The 24,414-nt window shown below is 39.4% G+C and overlaps 2 protein-coding genes across 10 annotated transcripts in view; one reads left to right on the top strand and one right to left on the bottom strand.

Moving 5' to 3' along the window:
• Nucleotides 1-311: 311 nt before the first annotated feature.
• Nucleotides 312-24,414, bottom strand: part of HIBCH (3-hydroxyisobutyryl-CoA hydrolase) — a 225,523-nt gene continuing 201,420 nt past the window's right edge. For 3 of the 9 annotated variants that reach the window (XM_074399356.1, XM_003940819.3, XM_074399357.1), the window contains 3 exons: nucleotides 16,286-16,405; nucleotides 12,428-12,461; nucleotides 312-9,087 (listed from right to left, as the gene is read on the bottom strand). In XM_074399356.1, coding sequence (XP_074255457.1) covers nucleotides 8,972-9,087; nucleotides 12,428-12,461; nucleotides 16,286-16,405 — 270 coding nt within the window. In that variant the 3' untranslated portion in view covers nucleotides 312-8,971. Of the gene's footprint in view, nucleotides 9,088-12,427; nucleotides 12,462-16,285; nucleotides 16,406-24,414 lie in introns of those variants that run through there. The other 6 variants (XR_012517674.1, XR_012517672.1, XR_012517673.1 and 3 more) reach the window with 6 other exon arrangements.
• On the top strand, nucleotides 3,606-10,033 carry AKAP19 (A-kinase anchoring protein 19). The gene has a single exon (XM_010351569.3). The coding sequence runs from the start codon at nucleotides 3,606-3,608 to the stop codon at nucleotides 3,891-3,893; it is 288 nt and encodes a 95-aa protein (XP_010349871.1). The 3' UTR covers nucleotides 3,894-10,033.

Raw genomic sequence — 24,414 nt, 5'->3', positions numbered from 1 at the left:
GCTTATAAGTCATACTTGCATTCTGTTTAGTGGTTACTTTTTTAAATCTTTTCCCTCTATTTTTCAGATTGGATATATCTATAGATTTTTCAAGTTCACTAATCCTGTCTTTTGCAACATTCAATAGTCCACACAATGAATTTTTCATTTCACATCTGACACATTTTAGTTACTGATTTTTCATCTTTATTATTTTACAATTTCCATTTCTCTAAGATTGTCTTTTTGCACACCAGTTTTTTCATGTTCTTGAGTATACTTAAATAGCTACTTTAAAGTTCTATTATTTCTATTAAGAAATTCTGGGTTACTTTGGTTTTTTTTTTTTTTTTTTTTTTCTTTCTTGATTTTGGGTCAAATTTTCTTGCTTTTTTGTATGGCTAGCGATTTTTAAATTGAATGGTAAGCATTGTGAGTAATACCGTGTAAGGAGTCTGGCTTATGTTATCTTCTTTTAAATGGTATTGTTTTATTTCTTGTTAAAGGAAACTGTTTGTTTGAACTTATCAAATGTGGTCCATAGGCTGGCTATTTTTGTAAACAAAGTTTTATTGGATATAGCCATGCCCATTTGTCTAATATTAATATATTATCTGGCTTCTTTTGTGCTATAATAGTAGAGCTGAGTAGTTGTGACATAGACCCTATCTATGTGTCTTAGTCCCTTCAGGATGGTCTAACAAAAAGAGACCAGCATGTAGTATTTTTAAGACTGGATGTTTATAAATACCAAAAATTTATTTCTCATGGTTCTGGAGGCTGGGAAGTCCAAGTTTAAGGCAGGAGCATATACGGTGTCTTGTGAAAGGCTGCTTTATGGTTCATAGCTTTTCACTGTGTCCCCACATGTCAGTAGGGGCAAGGGAACTTGCTGGGGTCTCTTTTATAAGGGAACTAATACTGTAATAACCATCTCCCAAAGGCCCCACCTCCAAATACCATCACTTTGGAGATTAGGTTTCAATATATGAATCTGGAGAAGCCACAAACATCCTGGCTCACAAGCCTAAGTCATAGCCCTTTAAGAAAACACATGTCAGTCCCTGTTTAGAGTATGCTACTGATTCCTAAGGCATCACATTTCTTGAGTTGTAACTAAATAAGATTGCTCCACTCAGCCTGCAATTCCAAGGATTCTAAGTACTGTATAACGTCTGGTGTCACTGTTCACCTCTTAGGTCCTAGAGCAAGTAATCTTTTGCTGAGATCTTGCAGATCCTTATCCTGGAGATGCACATCCCAGCACCCTTGACAAGTCCCATGCAAATTTCTGCCTCCCTTCCCAATCTTGAACTCTATCTTAAAAATTTCAGCTGTTTCAGTAACCCAAACCTCTGTTCCATCAGAGTTGCCACTCTCTGACTCTCCTGGGGCTCAGCCTCCCATGGTAATGCTGGAAGATACTCCCAGGTAGAATCCCACAATGACCAACTGTGGGATTTAACATCTTGTGTTTTTCTTCTCAGGGCTCGCAATCCAGTGCTCCTTGTTGCTCTATGCCTGAAAATACATGCCAATATATATTTTGTCCCGTTTTAAAATTGGTTTTGGTGAATGCACAAATCTGGCACTACTTCCTTTGTTAGGGTAAGAAAAAGCTGCTTTTGCAAAACAAAAGATCTTAAAACACAGAATATTCTGATGGTTCCACTCACAGCCTTTTATTGACACTCACTGGGTTCTCAAAGTAATTTTTTTCAGGTTAACCATGTCCAATTCCCTGAACCATCCTTCACAGTAAAAAATAGACGCTATGAAAAATCCTAACATGCTGATGATGCACAACCAAGACAGTCACCATCTTTAGTTCAGGCTAGTAAGCAAGATGGACACTACACATATCTGTTTCCTTCTTAAATTAACATCTCTGAAATCTGGAGCATGAAGCAGGGCCTACGGAACTAAAGGTAATTAAAAGCAGAAGACTGGCTTTCCTTTCCTACCCCTCATATCACTTTTTTTAGGGGTAGGAAGAGAAGTAGTAGTATGAGAGAAACTGGGTAGAATTTATAGAATAATATATGGCAGTAGACCTGGCAAACATCAACTCCTCTGGACATCTTTAATTACCAACTATTTAAAAATGATTTAGATGCATGCAAGCTTCTGCCTTAAGATCAGTGGTTTCAGGCCAGGCGCAGTGGCTCATACCTGTAATCCAAGCACTTTGGGAGGCTGAGGTGGGCAGATCACTTGACCTTAGGAGTTCAAGAAGAGCCTGGGCAACATGGTAAAACCCTGTTTCTACAAAAAATTAGCTGGGCATGGTGGCTTGTGCCTGAAGGCCAGCTATCCAGTAGGCTGAGGTGAAAGGATCATCTGAACCCAGGGGGTCCAGGCTGCAGTAAGCCATGATTGCATCCTTTACTCCAACCTGGGTAACAGAGTAAAACCCTGTCTTAAAAAAAAAAAAAAAAAAAAAAAATCAGTGTTTTCAGAAACAAATTTTATGAATTTTTAGAGCTATGTTTTTAGTACAAAAACTAAGATACCATCAGGAACCATTAATATCATTCATAGAGATTACCTGTGTTCTCTTACAGATAGTCCTCTTTAAAATGAAGCTGTCTTGTATTGTTTTAGCTATCCTTAAGCCTCTTAAGAGAAGCTCATTCAGTGATAATACTCACTTGGGAAGCTTAGGAGGAACATCACAAGCATTGTCATCCTCTACTGTCCAAACATCAAACCAGGGTAGGAATGAGATAGGCAGAAAACTCTTTAACCTTAATCTGAGCTTTAGTACAATTTCACAGGGAACAGTCAGAAGGAAAAATGGGTGGCTTTGCTATGTCTAACCTGCACTGTTGTTGAGAAGCAGCACTAGAGTAAAGCAAACACTGTTTACTACTCTTTCAGTTGTAAATATCTGACCAGGAGATAAAGCCAAAATCTAATAGTAGTGCAAGGTCTGTAGGCTCATGAGGTTTGGGGAGGAACAAATTTTTATGTGCTTGTTTTGCTTGACAGTATAGATCAGGATTCAGCAAATGTTTTCTGTAAAGGGTCAGATAGTAAATATTTTTAAGCTTTGTGGGCCACATGATATGTCACAACTATTCAGTTCTGCTATTGTAGTATGAATGCAGCAGAACATGGACACATGTAAAGAAGTGACAATGGCTGTACAAAAACAGCTGGAATTTGGCCCAAGACCTATGGTTTGCTTACCCTTATAGATAAATCTAAGCTAGCAAAAGTTTAACTGTTTTCAGTTTTTAAAAATTTGCAAGATCCTGAAAAAAAAAAGTTTTCCTATTTTGCAAATTGCCATTTTTATTGAGTGATTATCTTTTTCTTCTAATGGTAAGATAAAGCTGTTTGTTTTTACCTTACGTTTCTTCCATGTGACCAAAGTGATGAAAGGATTTTTACATGCCACTCAATCATACATTCTTTTGCATTCCGTAACTTCAAAATGAAACCTCCCTTCTCTTGACAGGTAAACACTACATGTGAAGAGTGGTGAAAGGAACGCTGATTACTGAAGTGGCCTGGAGAGGGAAAGCACTGGTCAACGTCACATGGACAAACTTCATTGTTTTCTAAAGATGGCCTGGAAGTAGACTTTGCCACTGCTTCCTCCATAAACAGCTCTTCCTAACATGGGCTGCATGAAATCAAAGCAAACTTTCCCATTTCCTAACTTATATGAAAGTGAGAAGCAGCATGAGAGTGAAGAACCCTTTATGCCAGAAGAGAAATGTCAACCTAGGATGCCTTCTCTAGTCAATGTCAAAGAGGAAGTGAAGGAACCCCCAGGGACCAATCCTGTGATCTTGGAATATGCACACCACCTGTCCCAGGATATCTTGTGTGATGCCTTGCAGCAATGGGCATGCAATAACATCAAGTACCATGACATTCCATACATCGAGAGTGAGGAGCCTTGAGGCTGTAGGATGACAACAGTTTGACTGTGGAGGTGCTAGTTTAAATACATGCAACAAACGCAAAATCTGGTGTGCAAAAGTACAAATAACTATCTGGATTTCAAAACGTGTCTACGATAATGTCACTAGTGTTAGAATATCTAGGATGAAATGCATTATGCATTTGAAGAACTTCTACGTTAACAGCAAATTGTTTAGTCTTAGATTTTAGTCATCTGAAGGGCTAAACAGAGGACCTGTGACACCCAATAATGAGCTGTATCTTATAGCACTTCTTCCTAAGTAATGGCATCACCAAAGAAAATGCTAAGGAATAAAAACTGCCCCAAATTCTAAATAGTTATTTTAAAAGTTGTCCTTTAAAATAACAATTTTTGTTAATTTATACCCAAAAAAGTCCAGATAAGTAAAGGGCTTTTCTAAAATTCCTTGGCAAGGGGATGGCACTCAATTCACAGTGATTAACAGTAAGTCTTGTTGGTCAAAATCATGCGTCAAGGATCTCTGCTTCTTGACACAAATGAAGGCTGTCTTTAATAAGATATTTATTTTTGTAGAAGAGAAGTGTAACTACCACCTTGGACCTCAGGGCCCTAAATAATTACAGCTGTTACTGGACAACTCAGACTTTGTGCCTAACGCCTCCTAACGATAGCAGTTTATAGAAGCCATGACATTAGTGTTTATTACATTGAATTAAGAAGCCAGTGATATAACTATACAAGACGACTAGCATGGGTACCTTTTATAAACAGCAATCCAGTAAATCTTAAAAATAACAGAAGCCTACTCTGCAAGGTAGAAATTTTCAGTATTGTGTATTAAGCTTTACTGTCTTGGAGGTGCAAAGGGCTGGAATATGGGCATTTATCCCCAGTATTTTATTGACTAGTGGGGTAGTCACCATTAAAATTACTGTGAGACCAGGTAGGTAACGCATGAAGATTTACAGTTATATTGCAAAACAGAAAAGATAAAACTGTCCTTTGAGGAGAGTACTCGTTTTCTGGGTTTTTGTTATTTTTTAGTGGTAACACAAGCCTATAGGACATTTATAGCCACCTATTAGGGAAGCTGTTTTTCTTTTTCATTTTTACTGTCACAGAACATAAACACACCCCTTTTTGTTTTAAAGGACTACTTTAAAACAAAAGATCAGTGGTAACAGAAAATTGGGAAAGGGGAAAATGAAATTAAGACAACTTGTTGGAAAATTAAGACAGTTTCTAGGATTATCTTTTCATAAGATTTGGTACACAGTGAGTTTAAATGAAAAGAAAATTATTTAAGCCTGTGTATGTTAGAGCCGCAATACACCACTGATATTAAAAACTAAAGGTTAAAAAAAAAGCTTATAACCTCTTTAATAAGATAAATATGTATTTGCCTTGTAAGCAGGCAGAAAATCTACCTCTAATTTTAACACTCATGTTTTGAAACCCACAATTAAATAGAGTGAATTCTCCAAGTTACATGAGCAAGGAAAACATTATTTGAAACATGCCATATTTCAGTTGCCTTTGGACACCTCATCATTCAACTTTAATTTTACTGAGTTCCACAATTTGTACTGTCCCACTGTACTTGCAATCTATAATTTATATAATAGAAAAACAACCAAACTCATTCATACAAGGATCTGAAGTTACAAGGCTAAGGGCAGAAAGTTTCCCATTCGTATAAAACATGTCCAGGTCATGAAGAGTAGTTCAGATTGAGTGACAAAAGCATAGGTGTGGTTGTTTTTCATTCATTTTGTATCTCACACCAAGCCACTTTTGCTGCAAGGTCATTTGCTGCTTTAAATGTACAATTAGGAATATAAAATAAGTACTGATAAGAAAACACAAAGCCACATAAAGCAGCATGTCCCACTAAATTTTTTAGTATACATAGGGACAGAGACCAGTGAGTTTTGCCTGTATCTAAGTATTTTAATTTCAGGTTTCTTCTCTGCCCTGGACCCCTATTTCCCCAGGGTGTAATAGCGATACCTGCTGGATCCATATCAGCTGGAAGTCTAATCTCTGTTGCTGCCCTCTCTCAGCAACTATGGTAGGATAGTTTTATCACCAAGCACCATTCCCTTGTCCCTGATTCACATTTTAATAGAGTATGATATCTTGTGTACAGTATTTCCAAGACTTATCTTTGAAATATATGCTGTATTATACGTCATCCCATGACATACATGAACTACAAGTCTTGAATAATCAGTGAGCTAGTGGGTCAATCAAGATGGAAGAGAAAGAGATGAATAAACAAATAAATAAAAAAGATGACTGAATGAATGACAGAGATGAACAAACAAATTTACATTACATGTGATAATTATCATGATACAGGTTGGCCTTCATGACAAGACAGATGAGAGTGTCATTGATAGGATAGTAGCCTTCTTTCAGATCTTTACATTGAAATATTGGCTTTACTTCAATTTCAAAGTCTTTCATGAACAATAAAAGAGAGTAGAAGGACTGCCTGAGAAGCCAGGAGACATATAAAATAGATAACTGGAAGACTTACTAGCTCCTGGAGAGGGAAACATTTGCAACATCCAGTGTAAGGGCAAATGAGCTTTTACCAGCACAACCAAGAACCTCCAGGTGGCAACTGTGGAAGCAGGTTATCAGAGAAAATAAACGTGCACATTCCTTGTTTACAAAGACTTCAACCCACAAATATGCTTCTCTGCTGCCTTCCCCAGTTGTCTCTTATGTACTACTGTCACCTTTCAGTTTTATGCCTTTGATCCTAAAATTCTCTACTTTTGTTGCCTTATCAGTTCTTTGCAATCTGCCTGTGGTTATTAGCACTTAAAACACAATTTTGAAGGGGACAAAAGTGATTATCTTAGTCCCAAAGAAATAATTTGTCAAACTGCCTTATTAGTACTAGTATTAAAAACAGACACATTTAATAAAGTAGCATGATACTCATTTATCCGACTCAGTATCATTGGCCTTTTATGAAATGAGGAAATTATACTTAGTTTTAAAAATCAAGAGTCAGACACACTTTATAAGTAATATCAAGGAACAGTAATTTAAAACCAAAGTTCTAAAAAATACCTTGTTTGAGTCATCACAATGTCCTTATCCTGGATTTGAATGGCCAAATAGGACATATCTGTTTTGGAGCTGTGGGCATTAGTTCAGAAGCACTACCTGAATCTTAATTTTCTAAACTTGAGTTTTATTAGCAAATCCTCTTCTCTGTAAGACTTAGCTATGAAGTGGTATATTTTTCCAAATATTTTTCTGAAAAAATTTGTTGTAACTGCACAATAAAAGTCCAGTTGCAATTAAATAGCTGTGAGTTCTTATTTAACTGAAGCAAATCATTTCTGACATTGTGTACTTTCAATTTTTTTAAACAATATAAAAGACAATAATTTCTGCATTGTTAACAAATACAGAGAATAAAAATCCACTCACACAAATAATTTCTTGGATCATTCAGGTCCAATTTAGGACCTTTAAGAATATAAATGTAAATGTATCTAATATCATGGCATTTTTTTTTTTTTTTTGAGATGGAGTCTCACTCTATCACCCAGGCTGGAGTGGTGGAATGGTACGATCTCGGCTCACTGCAACCTCCACCTCCCGAGTTCAAACAAGTCTCCTGCTACAGCCTCCTGAGTTGCTGGGATTACAGGCACCCACCATCACACCCAGCTAATTTTTGTATTTTTAGTAGAGACAAGGGTTCACCATGTTGGCCAGGCTGGTCTAGAACTCCTAACTTTGTGATTCACCCACTTCGGCCTCCCGAAGTGCTGGGATTATAGACGTAAGCCACCATGTCCGGCCTATCATGGCATCTACATTCCAGATTTGTTATGCAATTATTTGAAAGAAAAATGCTTCACGTAAAACAGATTAAGAATTGAGAAAACATAAAGCAGTACCTTCTGGGCTGCCATTTCTTTATCTATGAGAAGGTGCAGAACATCATCTTTAATGTCTTTTTCAGTTCTGCTGGCTTTTCGTTCTTACAAACCTGAAGTTCTCCTAAAGAATATGGGATGAAGGAGAAACTAAAACAAGTTACAAAATAAGTTATAAAGTTACCTTTAGTTTAAAAATTATTCTTGCCTAGAACTTTAAGGTTCTGAGTCTGGAATACCTTTTAGTTCTGTCATACCTTAAAAAGTACTTATTAACAATATCAATTATTGAATATATCTTTTGAACAAAAGTCGTCTTGCTTTCCATTTTTTTCCTCCTGATTTGAACCTTGTTTATAAGGATAATTATCACACAGAAGTCTTAGGTAAATTATAAAAAAGAGTGTCTCTATCTAAGAGATTGTAGTTTCCTAATTTCTCATTCTACTGGATTAACGAATACTGCAAATAACAAGAAAATAATGCTTTCACTTTCACCATGGGATGGTACTGACTATTTTAGGGAAGACCAAGGCTGAGTAATACTGAAGAGAGAACTTCATAAAAACCTTTTCTCTTTGCTCAAGATTTCTAATGTTTATTAAAGGAGCTCTTCTGCTACAGTAACTCTTACTTTAAAACACACTCATATATGGAGAAAATTCTGAGATATTAACACAGTTAATATCCAAAACAATTTTTGGGGTCTTTTTTATATTCTATACCTAAGTTGATTTAACCCACATATAAGCCACTACCAAAAGCAAAATAAAGATCCCATTTCAATAGATACACTACTGAAGAAAGTATCTAAAAACCTTCATTTTTCCATCTTCTAAAATAGGGATTGGCAAACTTTTTCTGACAAAATCCAGACAGTGAATAATTAGGCTTTGTGGGCCTTACCATCTCTATTGCAACTACTCATTTCAAAGCAGCCACAGAAAATATATAAACAGATGAGTATAGCTAGTTTCAATAAAGCTTTATTTGTGAACTGTGATATTTCATATAATTTTCACATGTCATGAAACATTAGTCTTTGATTTCTTTTCCCAACCATTTAAAAATGCAGAAACCATTCTTAGCTTGCAGAGTATATAAAAACAGGCAGCAGGCTGGATTTGGCCCATGTGCTGGAGATTGCCAACCCATGCTACAAAATATACCTTAAAAGCCTGTCACCTCAAAATTTCAAATCATTGCTTCCCAAAGACTTAAAGTAATTATTCAAATATTCATCAGTAACTTCTTTCAGATCAGCTGGTTTCCATTTTGGACTCTGGTCTTTATCAATTAAAACTGTCAAGAGAAGATACAAATGTTAGTGCCTTTTTTTCTGGTATTACTAGATTTTAATTACTGAATTAACAGTAACTATCTTATACTAGGCACATCTTTCTAAAACACATTTTTCCCTTCAAGTTTTTACATGTGCTTTATTTTTCTAATTAAACCCCCAGGGATGGATAGCAATATACTTCTGATTATTGGTGTGGGTATTTTCTAACTTCCTAAGCTGCATGTCTCTAGCTTTAATAAAGCCTACTCAATTAATCCAGTAGTTTAAACATTAGAATTCTTTTTTTCTTCTTGAAATAAAATTGCAAATGAAACCTCCACATTACAAAACAGCTAAAATCAGTGTTTAGTTTGAAACAAAGGCAGGGGAGGGCAGAGGGGCCAGATGTGCCTTCTAATCTCCTCCACATTGAATTTTGGGAGGAAATTAATTGCTTAAGGTAGAGAAAATGGGACTTCATGCATAATTAAATGTGTAACTGTTGTTCTGCTGAATCCTCCAGTTTGGACAGCTCTGGATTTTTTAAAAAATCAGGTTATCATGAAACGAGTTCTCCTATTTCAGTGTAGTCATCACTTACTATAACCACATAGTATCCCCACAGGATTATGAGGCCATCTGTAACTTCTCCTAAAAAGGGGGAGAAGAATATCCAGTATACTGTAGTTATACAAATAGTATCATTTAGGAGACTGCGTGGAAGGTATGCAAGATCTCTTTATTATTTCTTACAACCTCATGTGAATCTACAATGATCTCAATATTTTTTTTTTTAAGTTATGGTTGAGGCAGCAAATTTCAACCATGCTTAAAGTGCACATAATTCTTGTAAAGAATGGAAATATTTAAATGTGCAAACTACAGTGAACTAGAAAACCTGAATTTAGCTTTTTTTTTTTTTTTTTTTTTTTTTTTTTTAAGCATTTAAAGACTAAAATAGTTAAAGCAGCAGTATGGAAACCAAGGACCAAGGCTGCCTTGGTAGGTAGGGGGAAGGAAGCTTTTACATACAATAAAATGCAGATACTGGAGGTTTTGTTTTTAAGATTTAACTCCCTACTATGAGATTCTTGTATCAAATCAGTGGCAATATTAAACACTGATGTTCTGATCCCTACTATGTGAAAGTTTTATATTCAATGGACAGTGTAAACAAAGAATAACCCTGGCACATTCTCTCTACAAGAATCTCTTCTGTAAATTTTCCGGTCAATACTATCTCCTTGAGATCCCACTGAAGGACAAGAGGAAAGAGAATATTAAACAAATTTGTTATTTTATTTCAAGTTAACATTTTTTTTTTACTATAATAGATATAACATAAGTTCTTGCCATGTAGGCAGCTCAGGTTTTTCAAGTCTCCTGAAATAACCACTACATGGAATTTGAGTGGGTATCCAGCCCTACTAAGACAGTCTTTTTTTCGTCTATAACCAGAAAGTAGTAATTTGTTCTAGATGTTAACAATAAGAATTTTTAACAACTGTTAAATTTGCTATCTTACTTTAATTTGCTAATATGTTTTTATTATTAGCAAAATGCAGCAAACATTTGATTATGCAAGAACACTGCAGTTTTACTCAGAACAGATACTGCTTTCTGAATAAAAAGTCTATACTGAAAGAGGCGGCAATATACTTTCTCTTCATTAAAACGTAGCAGGATAAGTAAGCACTTCCTTTATGAATAAGAACTTTGATACTACTTAGTTTCAACATTTTTTCCTCAAAATAATAGTATTTATCTAAAAACAGTATTTTTTGTTTTAAGGAAGGCCTGCTACAACATATAATGAATACTTTAGCAATATAACCTAAGTAGTGTACGGGTCCTCTAAAATCAGAGGTCTGGGCTATCATCCATATGCAGCAAGAATGTGCAGAGAAATTCGTGAGGAAAATGCCTATTTTACTTAGTTTCTACAAGACACACAGCCATCTCCTCTGATTAACTCCATGTGCTGATTCCTAAAAATATTTCAATCAAGGTCTTATTTTTGATATTGTGTCATGTCAGAAATGAAGAGAACTCTGTAAGAGTGACTGGTGTTTATCAAAGCTTAAGAGCTCAGAGAGCATAATAACCTCTTATTCAGATAAAGTATATCCAAGCTGGGCACAGTGGCTCACGTCTGTAATCAGCACTTTGGGAGGCTGAGGAAGGTGGATCACATGAGATTAGAAGTTTGAGACCAGCCTGGCCAACATGGTGAAACCCTGTTTCTACTAAAAATAGAAAAATTAGGCAGGACTGGTGGCATGTGCCTGTAGTCCCAGCTACTCAGGAGGCTGAGGCAGGAGAATCACTTGAACCTGAGAGGTGGAGGTCGCAGTGCGCCGAGATTGCACCACTGAACTCCAGCCTGTCTCAAAAAAAAAAAAAAAAAAAGTGTATCCAGAGTCTGCACTACAGTCAAATAATTAATAAAAACAGGAACATTAGACATGCAAATACATGCAGAGGCAACAACTCATTTTATACAACATAAATAACAGCTTTTTATAGGGGTAAGAGTTACACATAAAAACGAATTGTTCCAAGTTTGCTAGAAAAAAAAAAGTCAAGTATTTCACTTGCTTTTTCCAAATATGCTGGCACTGGAGATTATAAGCAAAAATAGAAAGCATTAGTAAGAAAATCTGCAGATGTTACTAATGATGTCATATGGTCTTTTTCCCCAGCAGTGTTTAACTGCTCAGGTACAGGCAAGAAGGTGGAAAGTAGCGTTAGATCGCTGGTCAATTTTGCCAGGCCAGTACAAGAGAGGGAGAAAGGTAGGGGACTTGAGGGCTTTTGTAAGGGAATAAATGCATGTTTTAAAGGCCACAGCAGCAGGATGAGTTTACAAACTTAGTGCTGCACTTATCAGAGGTAGTACATGAGTATAGGGGCAGGATTACCTTATATACAAATTAGAGAGCAGTGGCCAAGTTAAGTCTATTTTTAAAACAATATCAATTTCAAGACTGATCTTCCTTTTTATAGCCCACATGGTAACATTTTTTTAAAAAACATACACAATTTTACAATCTTTATAAAAGTTTAACTTTCACTACTAAAACAACTATAGGTTGAGTATTCTTTATCTGAAATGCTTGGGATCATAAGTGTTTCAGGTTTGAGATTTTTTTTTTTTTTTCAGATTTTGGAATATTTGCATTATACTTACGATCCAATGAACAGTTCCTCTGAGTGTCATGTTGGTGCTCAAAGAGTTTCAGATTTTGGTACATTTTGGGTTTTAGGATTTGGGGTACACAATCTGTATCTTCTTTAATTAACAGCATATGATCACAAATCCCATTTCCCCAAAATGGTAAGTTCCCATTTGCCACTTACGAGCTCTGATGCCTTCATGAAAGTCATGACCTCTCTGAAAGAAAATTGAGATTAAATGGGGATAATTTGTGGGTGTCATTATTCTGGGTGATCTTCTCTCTCCTCTATTCACTTCAGCCTTCCACTCCCATGGCCACAATCTGAACCATGACGTTTAGAGACTGAACCATGTCTGACAGCACACTCTGATCACTACCTCCTAATCTTATTTGCTCCAGTATCTCCACTGCTACAAATCCTCGATCTTACCGAGGTCCCCTATGACTTTCTCCCTATCTGCACTGGCTTCACTTTGCTCTTCATGCAGCCCAATTTTACCAGTCCTTTAAAATGATCACTTTCCTTTCAAAATGCTGTCATCTCCCTCTCATCTTTTTCTCTTTTATAGAAACCTAGCAAAATCTTGGCACCAACTAAACCCTACCATGTACCCCTTGCCTGCACTTCAGCAGCTACATCTTGCTGCAGAAAATTGTATAACCGTGACTGGTTTCATTTAAAATTCATGATCAAAAATCTCAAACGGGCACAGAAAACTGCCAAACACCAAGGTCTCTTCCCTACTCCCCAAGATAATGATTTAAAGTGTCTTCTGCCTTCTCAACCTCTACCCGTAGCGTGCACTCTTATTAAGTCTCAGTCAATTACTTAACCTCTGACTTCTATAAAAAAACAAGAAGCCCTTAGATGGGAAATCTTGTCCTCTGAGAGCACTAAAAGTCTGCAGGCAACTGCGGCTATCTGCACATACCTTCCCTTTCAATGCCATGGAGGAAAGGACCATCCCCTTTTCAAAGGCCAGTGCTCCCTTGCATTCCAATTCACATCCCCTCTTGCCTTCTCAAGGATGGACTTTGCTTGATGTGGTCACTTACTTTTCTTTTTCTAAAATCATCAATGTAGGCAATATAATTGAGTGGCTAAATGCATGCAGTTCATTTACGTCTAGGTTCACATCCTGATTTGACTACATATTAACTTTGTGACCTTGGACTAGTAATTTCTCCAACTCCTAATTTCCTTACATGAAAATGTAATTTATACATCCATCCTAGGATTATTTTAATCCATATCCAAGCACAGTGTCTGACACTAAGAGTTCAGTAAATGTTAACTACCATTCGTATCATCAACGCAATCTTTTTTCTCTATTGGATCATTCTCAATCATTTTTAAACATGTTCTAGTACCTTCCATCTTACAAAATAAAAAAGGAACCTCACTTGATTCCACAGTTTCAGCTTCTATCCTATTTCTCTTTCAAGAATATTCGTCTACACATATTCTCTCCACTTCTTCACATCCCATTTTTCCTCTCCCCACTCCTCTAATATGGCTTGCCAAAACCACCCATGATGTCAGCAACGCCAAAGTCAAATGACACTTCTAACCTCATCTACACTTTGGCAGTGTTCAACACTGCCCATTACACCCTCTCTCCTCCCTCAAACGTTCCTCTCTTTCTTTTGTGACACCACACTCTTCTGGTCCTCCTGCCTCTCCATCTTTTTTTCCTTCCTACTGCTCTTTCTCTACCACACCTCAAAATGTCAGTGTTCCTTAGGGCTCAGGTCTGGACTCTCATTTTCTTTCTATGTGATCTTATCCATTCAGCGCTCAACATAGCAGCCTGAGTGATCAGTTCTTTAAAGTATAAGATCATGGCATTTTGCTGCTCATAATCATCTAGTGGCTTCCCAATTTATTCAGCCAAAGTCATTATAGAGACCATCAAGGTTCTGTATGCTCTGCACAGCCTTTCTCTACACTGTTCCCTGTGGCCTTATCTCTCACTCACTACCACCTCTATCCCCTATCCCCCTCCACAGAGCCTCATGCTCCTGCCTCAGAGCTTTGTTCTTGCAGTTCCCTCTGCCTGGGATGCTCTTCCTCAGATAATTGTATGGCTCACTTCCTCAGGAATTCCCTCAAAGAACATCTCAGTGAGGGCTAATCTGGTCACCCTATCTATAATTCATCCCGCTGTTACCCTATATCACATATTCTGCTTCCTTTTTCTCCTTAATAATAATATAATATATATTTTATGTATTAATCTCATTTACAGTCTATTTCCCCATTATAAAGTAAGTTCCATGAAGGCAAGGATTTTGTCTGTTATCCTACTCTATTCCCCAAGATAATGATTTAAACTGTTTTCTGCCTTTTCAGCCTCTACCCCTGGAGCATACCTAGGTACCTGGAACCTATAAACCAGGGTACCTCTAACAGTGCCTATCACATAGTAAGCACTCTTGTTTAGTAAATAATGTATCTCCAAGGTCTTTTTAGTTGCTGTTGGTGTCTTTCATATTTGAATCTCTGATCTTCTAAGCACTAAGTCCTAAATGCATTCCTTCCCTCACATCCATCAAGTCCTATCAATTCTATCTCCCACATGTGTCTCACATGCATTTACTTCTCTTCATTGCCACCACGCTTGTCTAAGCACTACTATTTCACACCTGCATCAGTGCAGGACATTTATATCTGGTCTCTAAACCGTTCTTGAACCCCTCGAACCCTGAGTCCACTTAGCAGCAATCATTTCCTTCTTAAAGCAAACTGAATCAAATCAAATGAAAAATCAAATCACCCCCTGCTTAAGCCCAAGAGACTTCTCAACATACTCCTTTCTCATTCTTCAGATCACAATGAAGTCACATCACAAAGATGTCTTCCCTGACCTACTTACTTAAAGCAGGTGTCCCACTGCCCCCCAACTCCCTCCTGTCCCTGCATCAATCTCTTCTATCAACAACACTGTGTTTTCTTTTAGCATACTTATTACAATTTATAATTATTTCACTTATTTTGTTTGCTTGTTCTTTATAGTCTCAGTAGACTAAACTATGAAAATAAAGGACTGTGTCTTCTTATTCAACAACCTAAGCCTAACACTGAGCATAGTGCCTGACACATAGCTAACATATTTGCTGAGAGAATGAAAGCAGGAATCAATCAATCTAGGCAGTGCACTAAAAGTTCAATGAAAAACATGGAATGTGTGAAGTATACAGGACAGTGGTCAAGAGTGCAGGCACCAGAGTAAGACTGCCTGGTTTCATATGCCGTATCTCTGCACTTAATAGTGGGACAACCTAAGGCAGGTTACGTCACTATGCCACACAGTACCAATCCTCGTAAAGATACCATAAGATTTAACGGAGAGAATACATACAAAGTGCCTAGCATAGTACCTGCACATATTAAACAATAGACATCGGCTACCATTTACATCCCACAAGAAGTGACTTTAAGACATGGCTAATAGAGTTATTTCTAACTAGATGAACTACTTTGAACATCTTTTGAACATCATTTTTTTTTTTTTTTTTTTTTGAGACACAGTCTCGCTGTCACCAGGCTGGAGTACAGTGGTGCGATCTCAGCCCACTGGAACTTCCACCTCCCAGGCTGGAGCGATTCTCCTGCCTCAGCCTGGTGAGTAGCTGGGACTACAGGTATATGCCACCATACCCAGCTGATTTTTCTATTTTTAGAAGAGACAGGGTTTCACCATGTTGGCCAGGATAGTCTGGATCTCTTGACCTTCTGATCTGTCCGCCTCGGCCTCCCAAAGTGCTGGGATTACAGGCGTACGCCACCACACCTGGCCGAACATTTTAATAACTATTAAAGTCATTAGGAATGTCTGCTTTCAAAGACTTAATAACAATCTGGATAGCAATACTTCCACACCTCTAAAGCTAACTGGCCTGTTGTGTTTTTGTAGAGCAAATTTACATGTGAATTTAGTTTTCTTGTTTGCCCTTGGTATATTTTACAAGTTCTACCATAAACGTATGTTACTTTCAGAACTAAAAAATGACAATAATTTTTTAATTTAATTCTTACCATACAAGCTTGACTCAGCCGATACTCCATAGTTAGTACTTCTTGCAAGGTCTTTGAAGACCCCTCCATGAGTTGCCTTAGTGTGATCTTTAGAGATGTTGGAGACATTTTATTAATTACCTTTTGGGGGAAAAAAATTTACTACTGTTAGTCCAATAGTTCCTTTATTGTCCATATAACAAATAAGCTGAGTGTCTATGTAAATAGTATTAAAATATGCCAAAATCTCATAAAAGATTATACCCTAGTTTAATTCTGCCAAAGCACTGAACAAAAGTTTTCTAATCTACTACAAAAACAAAACATCATTCTACAAATGGAATAAATTCTGTACCTGTGACTAAAGTAATAAATCCATATTTGTAGTTTGCCTAGAATAAATTATCATCCCAACTAGCTAACAGCAATTACACTTAAATAAAATTAATACACACCTTACACACCAATCATATTCATGGAGTGAAGGCGATAACGTATACCGTGGTCCATTTCCAAGACAAAGTGCCTTGAATTGGCTGAGGTCAGTAAACTACAGAAGAAACAGGATATACTAGGCCCCTGCTTGGATAGCCAATGCCTGCTTGTTGGCTCCCCCCTTTCCTCCCCCTTCACTCCACTTAGTTGCCCTCACCTGAACCAAAGAAATTTAGACTAAGATAAAAGTTTAATAGTCTGCAAAACAGCTCACTTTGTCTGTTCTTATCAGCCTGCCCAGCTACTTAGGTCATAAGTCAAATACTTGAAGAGTCCCTGAGCTAACTAGGATTGCATGCCATTGTGGGCTGCAACAAAATGCAGCAAGACAATCCTAAAAGAAACACCTATAGTCCTGCCTAACAATCAGTAGGTGACGTCTGGGAAGATTATAACCCCATAGTACTCAGCCTATAAGGAACCAGGGGAGGGCCCTGCGCATTAAGGGATAAATTATTTGTTAAAACTGTGGTGGGGCCAGGCGCAGTGGCTCATGCCTGTAATCCCAGCACTTTGTGAAGCCAAGGCAGGTGGATCACCTGAAGTTGGGAGTTCAGGACCAGCCTGACCAACATGGAGAAACCCCATCTCTACTAAACATACAAAATTAGCCGGGCATGGTGGTGCATGCCTGTAATCACAGCTACTCAGGAGGCTGAGGCAGGAGAATTGCTTGAAACTGGGAGGCAAAGGTTATGGTGAGCCGAGATCATGCCATTGCACTCCAGCCTGGGCAACAAGAATGAAACTCCGTCTCAAAAACAAACAAACAACCTACTGTGCTGGGTGTGCCTACACACCAGACACCTGATTTTGCAAGACTGTCATTAAAAACCTCACTTCCGCTACTATTCAGGTTTCATGAGTCCATTCTGTGGGTTTGGACGGGGGAGCTGTTTCTCACAACTTGGTGGCCTGCAAGCGGATCTCTGTGCCTGCACAGAGTGAGAGTCCAGCAGAGAAGGAAGACGCATCCCACTTGAGTTACCTGCTCTGTCTGGATTTTTTTACTCCATGCAGAAGCCACAGACAAACCCGAGACTGTTATTCAGGAGGCAGTAGAGGGGACACAGGGAGAAAAGCAGGTACCGTGGCAGCCGGGCAACATCACGCACAAGCCAAGGTAGGAAAACCGGTCTGTAAGTACTGCCCTGGTGGTTGGGCCTTTTCGGTGGTCTCAGGGTGTGCAAGAAACCTCCAGTAAAGAGGGCTGAATACACAGGGAAAACCTCAGGCACAGAGACTATCCAAAGATGGGAAACTCTAGGCCTTGGGAACAAAGAAAAGAGGCAACTAAAAAGATCCCGTCTGACATTCTACCAGATAGTTTGAAGGGATAATCCTCAAATCAGGGAAAAGGAAAAGCAAAAGATACAGTACTGTTTTACCAGGCCCAAAAAGCCCGTTTGTCAGCCTTTGGACTTTTGGCCCAAGTTTGGCTCAGAAAAGGACTGGGTGTGCCAAGCTTTAACTCTCTATGTGAATGATAAAACCTCATCCTCACAAGAGGACATGGATTATGTTCTTTGTTGTATTAGTGAATTAACCCCATGTTAACACAGGAAAGAGCCCTTGCCCAGTGAAAAGCCCTGAGATCCCCTAACACACTCCCCTCCTGCCATATCTCACAGAGCAGAGGACAGGGAGATCAGGAGGCAATGGGAAGGTCGGAGGAAGAGGAATCTGGGGGTCATGAAGACGCTAAGCCCAATGCTCCCTTAATTCCTTATCCAAACTTGAGGAAAGAATTAGGGCAAAGTAAAAAGGACGTTAAAAATTTCCCAATTTCTTCTAAACAGCAGGAGTCTAATATGTACTCTCTTAGAGACGTCTATGGAACGGGGAGGAGTTGGGTTTGAGTGCACCTCTAATAAGTACTGAGGTGAGGAATTTTAAAAAGGAAATGAGGCCACTCTTGGAAGATCCCCTTGGTTTAGCAGAGTAGCTAGATCAATTTTCAGGACCCGATTTTTATACTTAAGCTGAGATGATGTCAGTCATGAACATTCTGTTTACTGGGGAAGAGAGGCGAATAATTAGAAGGACAGCCATAATCATTTGGGAAAGACAGCATCCTCCCTGGCAAGAAGTCCTGCCAACTGAGCAGAAATTCCCAAATGCAAATCCCAGATGGGATAACAATAACTGCAGAGATCAGGCTCAAATGCAGAGCCTAAGGAAACTAATCATTAAAGGGATTAAAAAGTCCACTCCTAGGACACAAAATGTCTCGAAAGCATTTGAGATTCAACAACATCAACAACAACAACGACAGCAAAAGAGACTCCCTCTGTGTTCCTGCAGAAGCTCAGGGATCAAATGAGAAAATATTCAGCATTAAATCCAGAGGACCCAATAGGGAAAGGCCTTTTAAAGATTCATTTTGTAACTAAAAGCTGGCCTGATACTACTATGAACCTGCAGAAGATTAGTGGATGGAATGAAAAACCAATTAAGGAATCGCTAAGGGAAGCTGAGAAGGTTTTTGTAAGAAGAAAGGGATAAAGAGAAAAAGAAAGCAGATTGGAAAGAGAAAGGGGAGGAAATGGCATACGTAGAGGGCCAGAGAGAGAAAGAGTTAAGGTGCTGACCCTGAAGGCAAGGGAAAGCCCAGTGCACAGCTGTGTGTGTGGGAGCCACTGGACTAAGCAGCGGAGACAGGGCAGGCAGCGTAAGACACTGTGCAGGCATGGTGGTGCCCAGAGAAAGAGTCGGAGCCGTCTGTCAGACGTGGGGGAGCCAGGGCACAGCACAGCTCAGCTCATGCAGAGAGAACGAGAAAACAACTGAGTGTGAGGGAAAAAGGAAATAGGGGATGTCAGACAGAGAGACGGAAGAAGAAAATGAGCGAGAGAGAGAGAGAGAGAGAGAGACTGGAAAAAACAAAGATCAAAGAGAGATACAAAAGAAGACTGGGGAGAGAAATAATGTAAAAGGAAGAAAGAAGAGAAGAGGAGGCCATGCGCAACGGCTCACACCTGTAATCCTGGTTCTTTGGGAGGCCAAGGCAGGCAGATCACGAGGTCAGGAGTTCGAGACCAATCTGGTCAACATAGTGAAACCCCATCTCTACTAAAAATATTTTAAAAATTAGCCAGGTGTGGTGGTGTGCACCTATGATCCCAGTTACTCAGGAGGCTGAGGCAGGAGAATTGCGTGAATCCTGGAGGCGGAGGTTGCAGTGAGCTGAGATCGCGTCATTGCACTCCAGCCTGGGTGACAGTGTGACTCTGCCTCAAAAAAAAAAAAAAAAAAAAAGTACAAGAGGAAATAAGAGGATGTGGAGAGGTTGCCAGGGCTCGGGGAAGGTTCTAGAGGCTCAAGCAACAAGGAGGTGCAGGGAAAGGGTACCGTGTGGACACTGAGGAGGGAAAAAGCCCAGGAACTGGGTGTTGCAAGTGAGAAAGGGATGTGGAGGAGAATTCAGGAGCAGGAGCAAAGACTAGCTGGCTGTTGGTCAGAAGGCGGTAGAAAGGATTCAGGTTATGGAAGGGTGAATGGATGAAATGACCATTAAGGTTTTGTTGTTGTTTTACTGACAGGCTATAAGTCCACCAGGGTCAGTTGTCAGTAAGGCTTCAGAAAGGCTGGGGGGCAACATAAGGAACATCAGAACTAGGGTTGTAAACTCAAATAACTACAGGGCCCGTAAATGATGAGAAGGAGGGCTGCAGGGCTGGGTGGGGACTGTGGCTAACTGAGGAAAGTGCACTCTGTTATGGGGGCCACTACTTAGCTGTTTTTACAGTACCGACCCTGTTTTGCCAAATTGTCTGCTTTGTCAGAGGCCAGAATTCTAACTTTTTATGTAAAACGGGATTTCTAAGTGCTGGTAATCAGCTGAAAAAAACTTAAAAACTCAATACAAACAAAAGAAGATGCCAGTTTACAATCCCTGAAGTAGAGCTCGTGCTGGAGAGAAGTCCGCCAAGATGCTTTGAAGTGGGATGCATTAAAGTTCTGTTTCCCAGAGCGTTGCTGGACTGGGGAAGGATCCTTGCAGCAGAGGAGGAGGAAAAGTCACTAAGTCCCCTCCCAGAGTAAAGGAAACCAAAGACCCTTTGCAGTTGCCGGATCACCAGCAGGGGTGGCAAGGAATACAAATGGTGGAGCTCCCGGCCTGCCAAGGAGAGGAATGGTGTCTTCAAAGCAAAGAAAGAGGAAGTAAAGGCGAAGCCAGGGATGCCTGTGCTAATGAAAGTGCCCCTCAGGAAAGGCGCCACAGGCTGGCAGCTCTTCAAACCAGGAGCTCTTGGCCCAGCGCCAGACCCAGCAGGGCCTGGCCAAAGGCACCCTGTGAGGCCAGCTGGGCAGTCCCGTGCTTCCCCAAGTTCCTGCTGGGGTCAGTGGGCTCTGGGAAGTGCCTAACCTAACTCCAGCTAGTTTCTTATGGTAAGGAGAGAAGAATAGAAAGCATAGACTGTAACTGTTTAGATATCACAGAGTATCAAACTAAAGTTGAATCAGACCTTAAAAAAACTCCACTACATAATGGAATATGGCTGTTCGTGCATGTATCATCTCGAGTAACAGACGGCAAAAGACTTGTGTAACAGATGTAATAGATAGCAACTTCTGTTGCTATCACTGATGGCAACAAACAATCCTTATGTGAAAAAGGTAGATTACCCGATAATTGTTCAGCCCAAACCAGTGAATTATATGCTCTTAACGAGGCCCTAAGGCTCCTAGAAGGCCAAGAAGGCACTACATATACCAATTCCAAATATGCCTATTAAGTAATATGCACCTTTGAAAAGATCTGAACAAAGTGGGGCCTAATAAATAGCAGGTGGAAAGAACTGTCACATAGAAAACTGGTCAAACAAGTTTTTAAAAAGCCTCCTGCTTCCAGCAGATAGCCATATATGTACATCGCCATCAGAAAGAAAACATTATAAAAGCTGTAGGAAACAGGTTTGCAGATAAAGCTGTTAAGCAAGCCTCCCTGGAGCAAAAAGTTCAACTGTTTGGCCTAATCTCCGATATCCCTGAGGTGGTATTAAGACCCCAATTTTCCAAAGAGGAGGAGGAAAAGCTGGGCAAAATAGGGGCCACTCAAACTGAGAATGGGAGGTAGGTGCTCCCTAATGGGAGAAAAACAATAAGCAAACCCCTAATGAGAGAACTGATGCCCATGCTGCTTAAGGGACGTCACTGGGGTCCCCAGGCCACGTGTAATGCAATACTCAAGAATTACGGGTGTATAGAAATTTATAGCCTTGCTAAACAAATGTGTAGGGGTTGTGTGACCTGCCAGAAAACAGCAAAAAGGTAAAGGGCCAGGCGCAGTGGCTCATGCCTGTAATCCAGCACTTTTATAGGCTGAGGCAAACAGTTCAGGTTATGAAAGGGTAAATGAATGAAATTACTACTAAGGTTTTGTTGTTGTTTTACTGAAAGGCTGTAAGTCCACCAGGGGCAGCTGTCAGTAAGGCTGCAGAAGGGCAAGACCTGAGGTCAGGAGTTCAAGACCAGCCTGGCCAATATGGTGAAACCCCATCTCTACTAAAATCTACAAAAATTAGCTGGGCATGGAGGCATGTGCCTGTAATCCCAACTACTCGGGAGGCTGAGGCAGGAGAACAGTTTGAACCTGAGAGGCGGAGGCTGCAGTGAGTCAAGATTGCACCAATGCACCCCAGCCTGGGTGACAGAGTGAGACTCCATCTCAAAACAAAACGAAACACAACACAACACAACACACCACAGCACACAGACTACCAGAAAAACATCTCCTGTGTTAAGGCCATTTCAAAGCATTCTCATATTTAGGCAGGATTACTAACCTTCCTACTATTAAAAACCAAAGACCATTAAAAAATATATATATACTGGGCATATCCTCCACCCTGTCACCCCTTAGGTTAAAAAAACCTCTAACTTGAACCCCACCTCTTGAGTTCACAGTTCACCACTTCCAGTCTGGCGACTCCATGCTAATTAAAACCTGGAAAGAAGACATGCTCCACCCAAGCTGGCAAGGTCCCTATCAACTGCTCGTGATCACTGACACAGCCATATGAACAGCTGAACAGAGGTGAACACCTTACACTCAGGTCAAGAGACTGGTAAAATAACCCCCCAAAAGAAAGGGAAAAGGGTGAATGTGGAGTATACAAATCACCTAAGAAACCCTTAAAGCTAATTATAAGGAAAACCTAAAAGGAAGCTATGAGGAGGCTTCATTATTGGGAGTGGATATGGTTAGGATTAACCCTAACACAAGGGGTGAAAGAAGACCTATGTGTTGGAGAGGGCCCAGTACCAGGGGTGGAAAGAAGGAACTATCCAACCAAACCAACAGTCAACGTAACTAAAACCTCCATCCCCACCCGGCAAACTATAAAGTTTAATGCCTGCCAAGTCTCAACTTGCAGGAATTTAGAAGACCAAAGGCAGTTGTCACAAGCAGACAAATACCTATATCCTAAAACAGACCTTTACTGGGTCTCCTCAAAAAAGCCCTGTGCTAGCTGGAATCAGGCCTGGTGGACCACTCAACATCAAGGCCAGGTGAGTCATTCTTCCAAAACCAAACCCGTAAAGAATAAAATATAAGGGGCCCATGCCACCTAACTGTAAACATTTAAAATGCAATCCTATATTAATTACCATAAACAACCCAGCTACACTAGACCAGGAACACAAAAAGTATAAATGAGCAATAAATATCTCAGGAAGGGATCCCGTGGGATGGTTAGCTCTTAGGCAAGTCACCAATTCCACCTCAAACCCACCCAGAATCACTTTAGCTCCCAGTCCCACTACTTCCTTTAACCCACCACACAATGACCCTAAAAGAGTAAAAATAATTAAGGTAACTTAAGGCAAACTTTAAAAGTTAAGACTAGACAAGACATGATTATATATTTAGAAGACCCCATTGTCTCAGCCCAAAATTTCTTTAAGATGATAAGTAACTTCAGCAAAATCTCCGGATACAAAATCAATCAATGTACAGAAATTATAAGCATTCCTATACACCAACAACAAACAGATAGCCAAATCATGAGCGAACTCCCATTCACAATTACTACAAAGATAATAAAATACCTAGGAATACAACTAACAAGGGATATGAAGGACCTCTTCAAGGAGAACTACAAACCACTGCTCAAGAAAATAAGAGAGGACACAAACAGATAGGAAAACATTCCATGCTCATCGTTAGGAAGAATCAATATTGTGAAAATGGTCACACTGGTCAAAGTAATTTATAGATTCAATGCTATCCCCATCAAGCTACCACTGGCCTTCTTCACAGAACTGGAAAAAAAACACCTTAAACTTCATATGGAACCAAAAAAGAACCCGCATAGACAAGACAGTCCTAAGCCTAAAAAAAGAAAAAAACAAAACAAAAAAACAAAGCTGGAGGCATTACAATACCTGACTTCAAACTATATGCTACAAGACTACAGTAATCAAAATAGGATGGGTCATGAAAAATTCAGGCTTCTTCCAAAAATGCAAAATAGTTCATGTTCAAAGTCACTGATCCAGAAACAGACTCCCATCTATCTACCAAGTCATTTGATTTTTGACAAAAGGCACCAAAGCAATCCAATGCGGGAGAAAAATTTTTTCAACAAACTGTGCTGGAACAATTTTATAACAATGTGAGAAAAAATTAACCTGGACTTCTGTATTTT

Source organism: Saimiri boliviensis, chromosome 5 (genome assembly GCF_048565385.1).
Source record: "Saimiri boliviensis isolate mSaiBol1 chromosome 5, mSaiBol1.pri, whole genome shotgun sequence".
Lineage (NCBI taxonomy): Eukaryota > Metazoa > Chordata > Mammalia > Primates > Cebidae > Saimiri > Saimiri boliviensis.
Note: the sequence above shows the minus strand (reverse complement) of the source record. Positions and strands in the feature narration are given on the sequence as shown.

What these genes read in the sequence shown, in the direction of transcription:
- AKAP19 (XM_010351569.3), top strand. Translation starts at nt 3,606, where the DNA reads ATGGGCTGCATGAAATCAAAGCAAACTTTCCCATTTCCTAACTTATAT.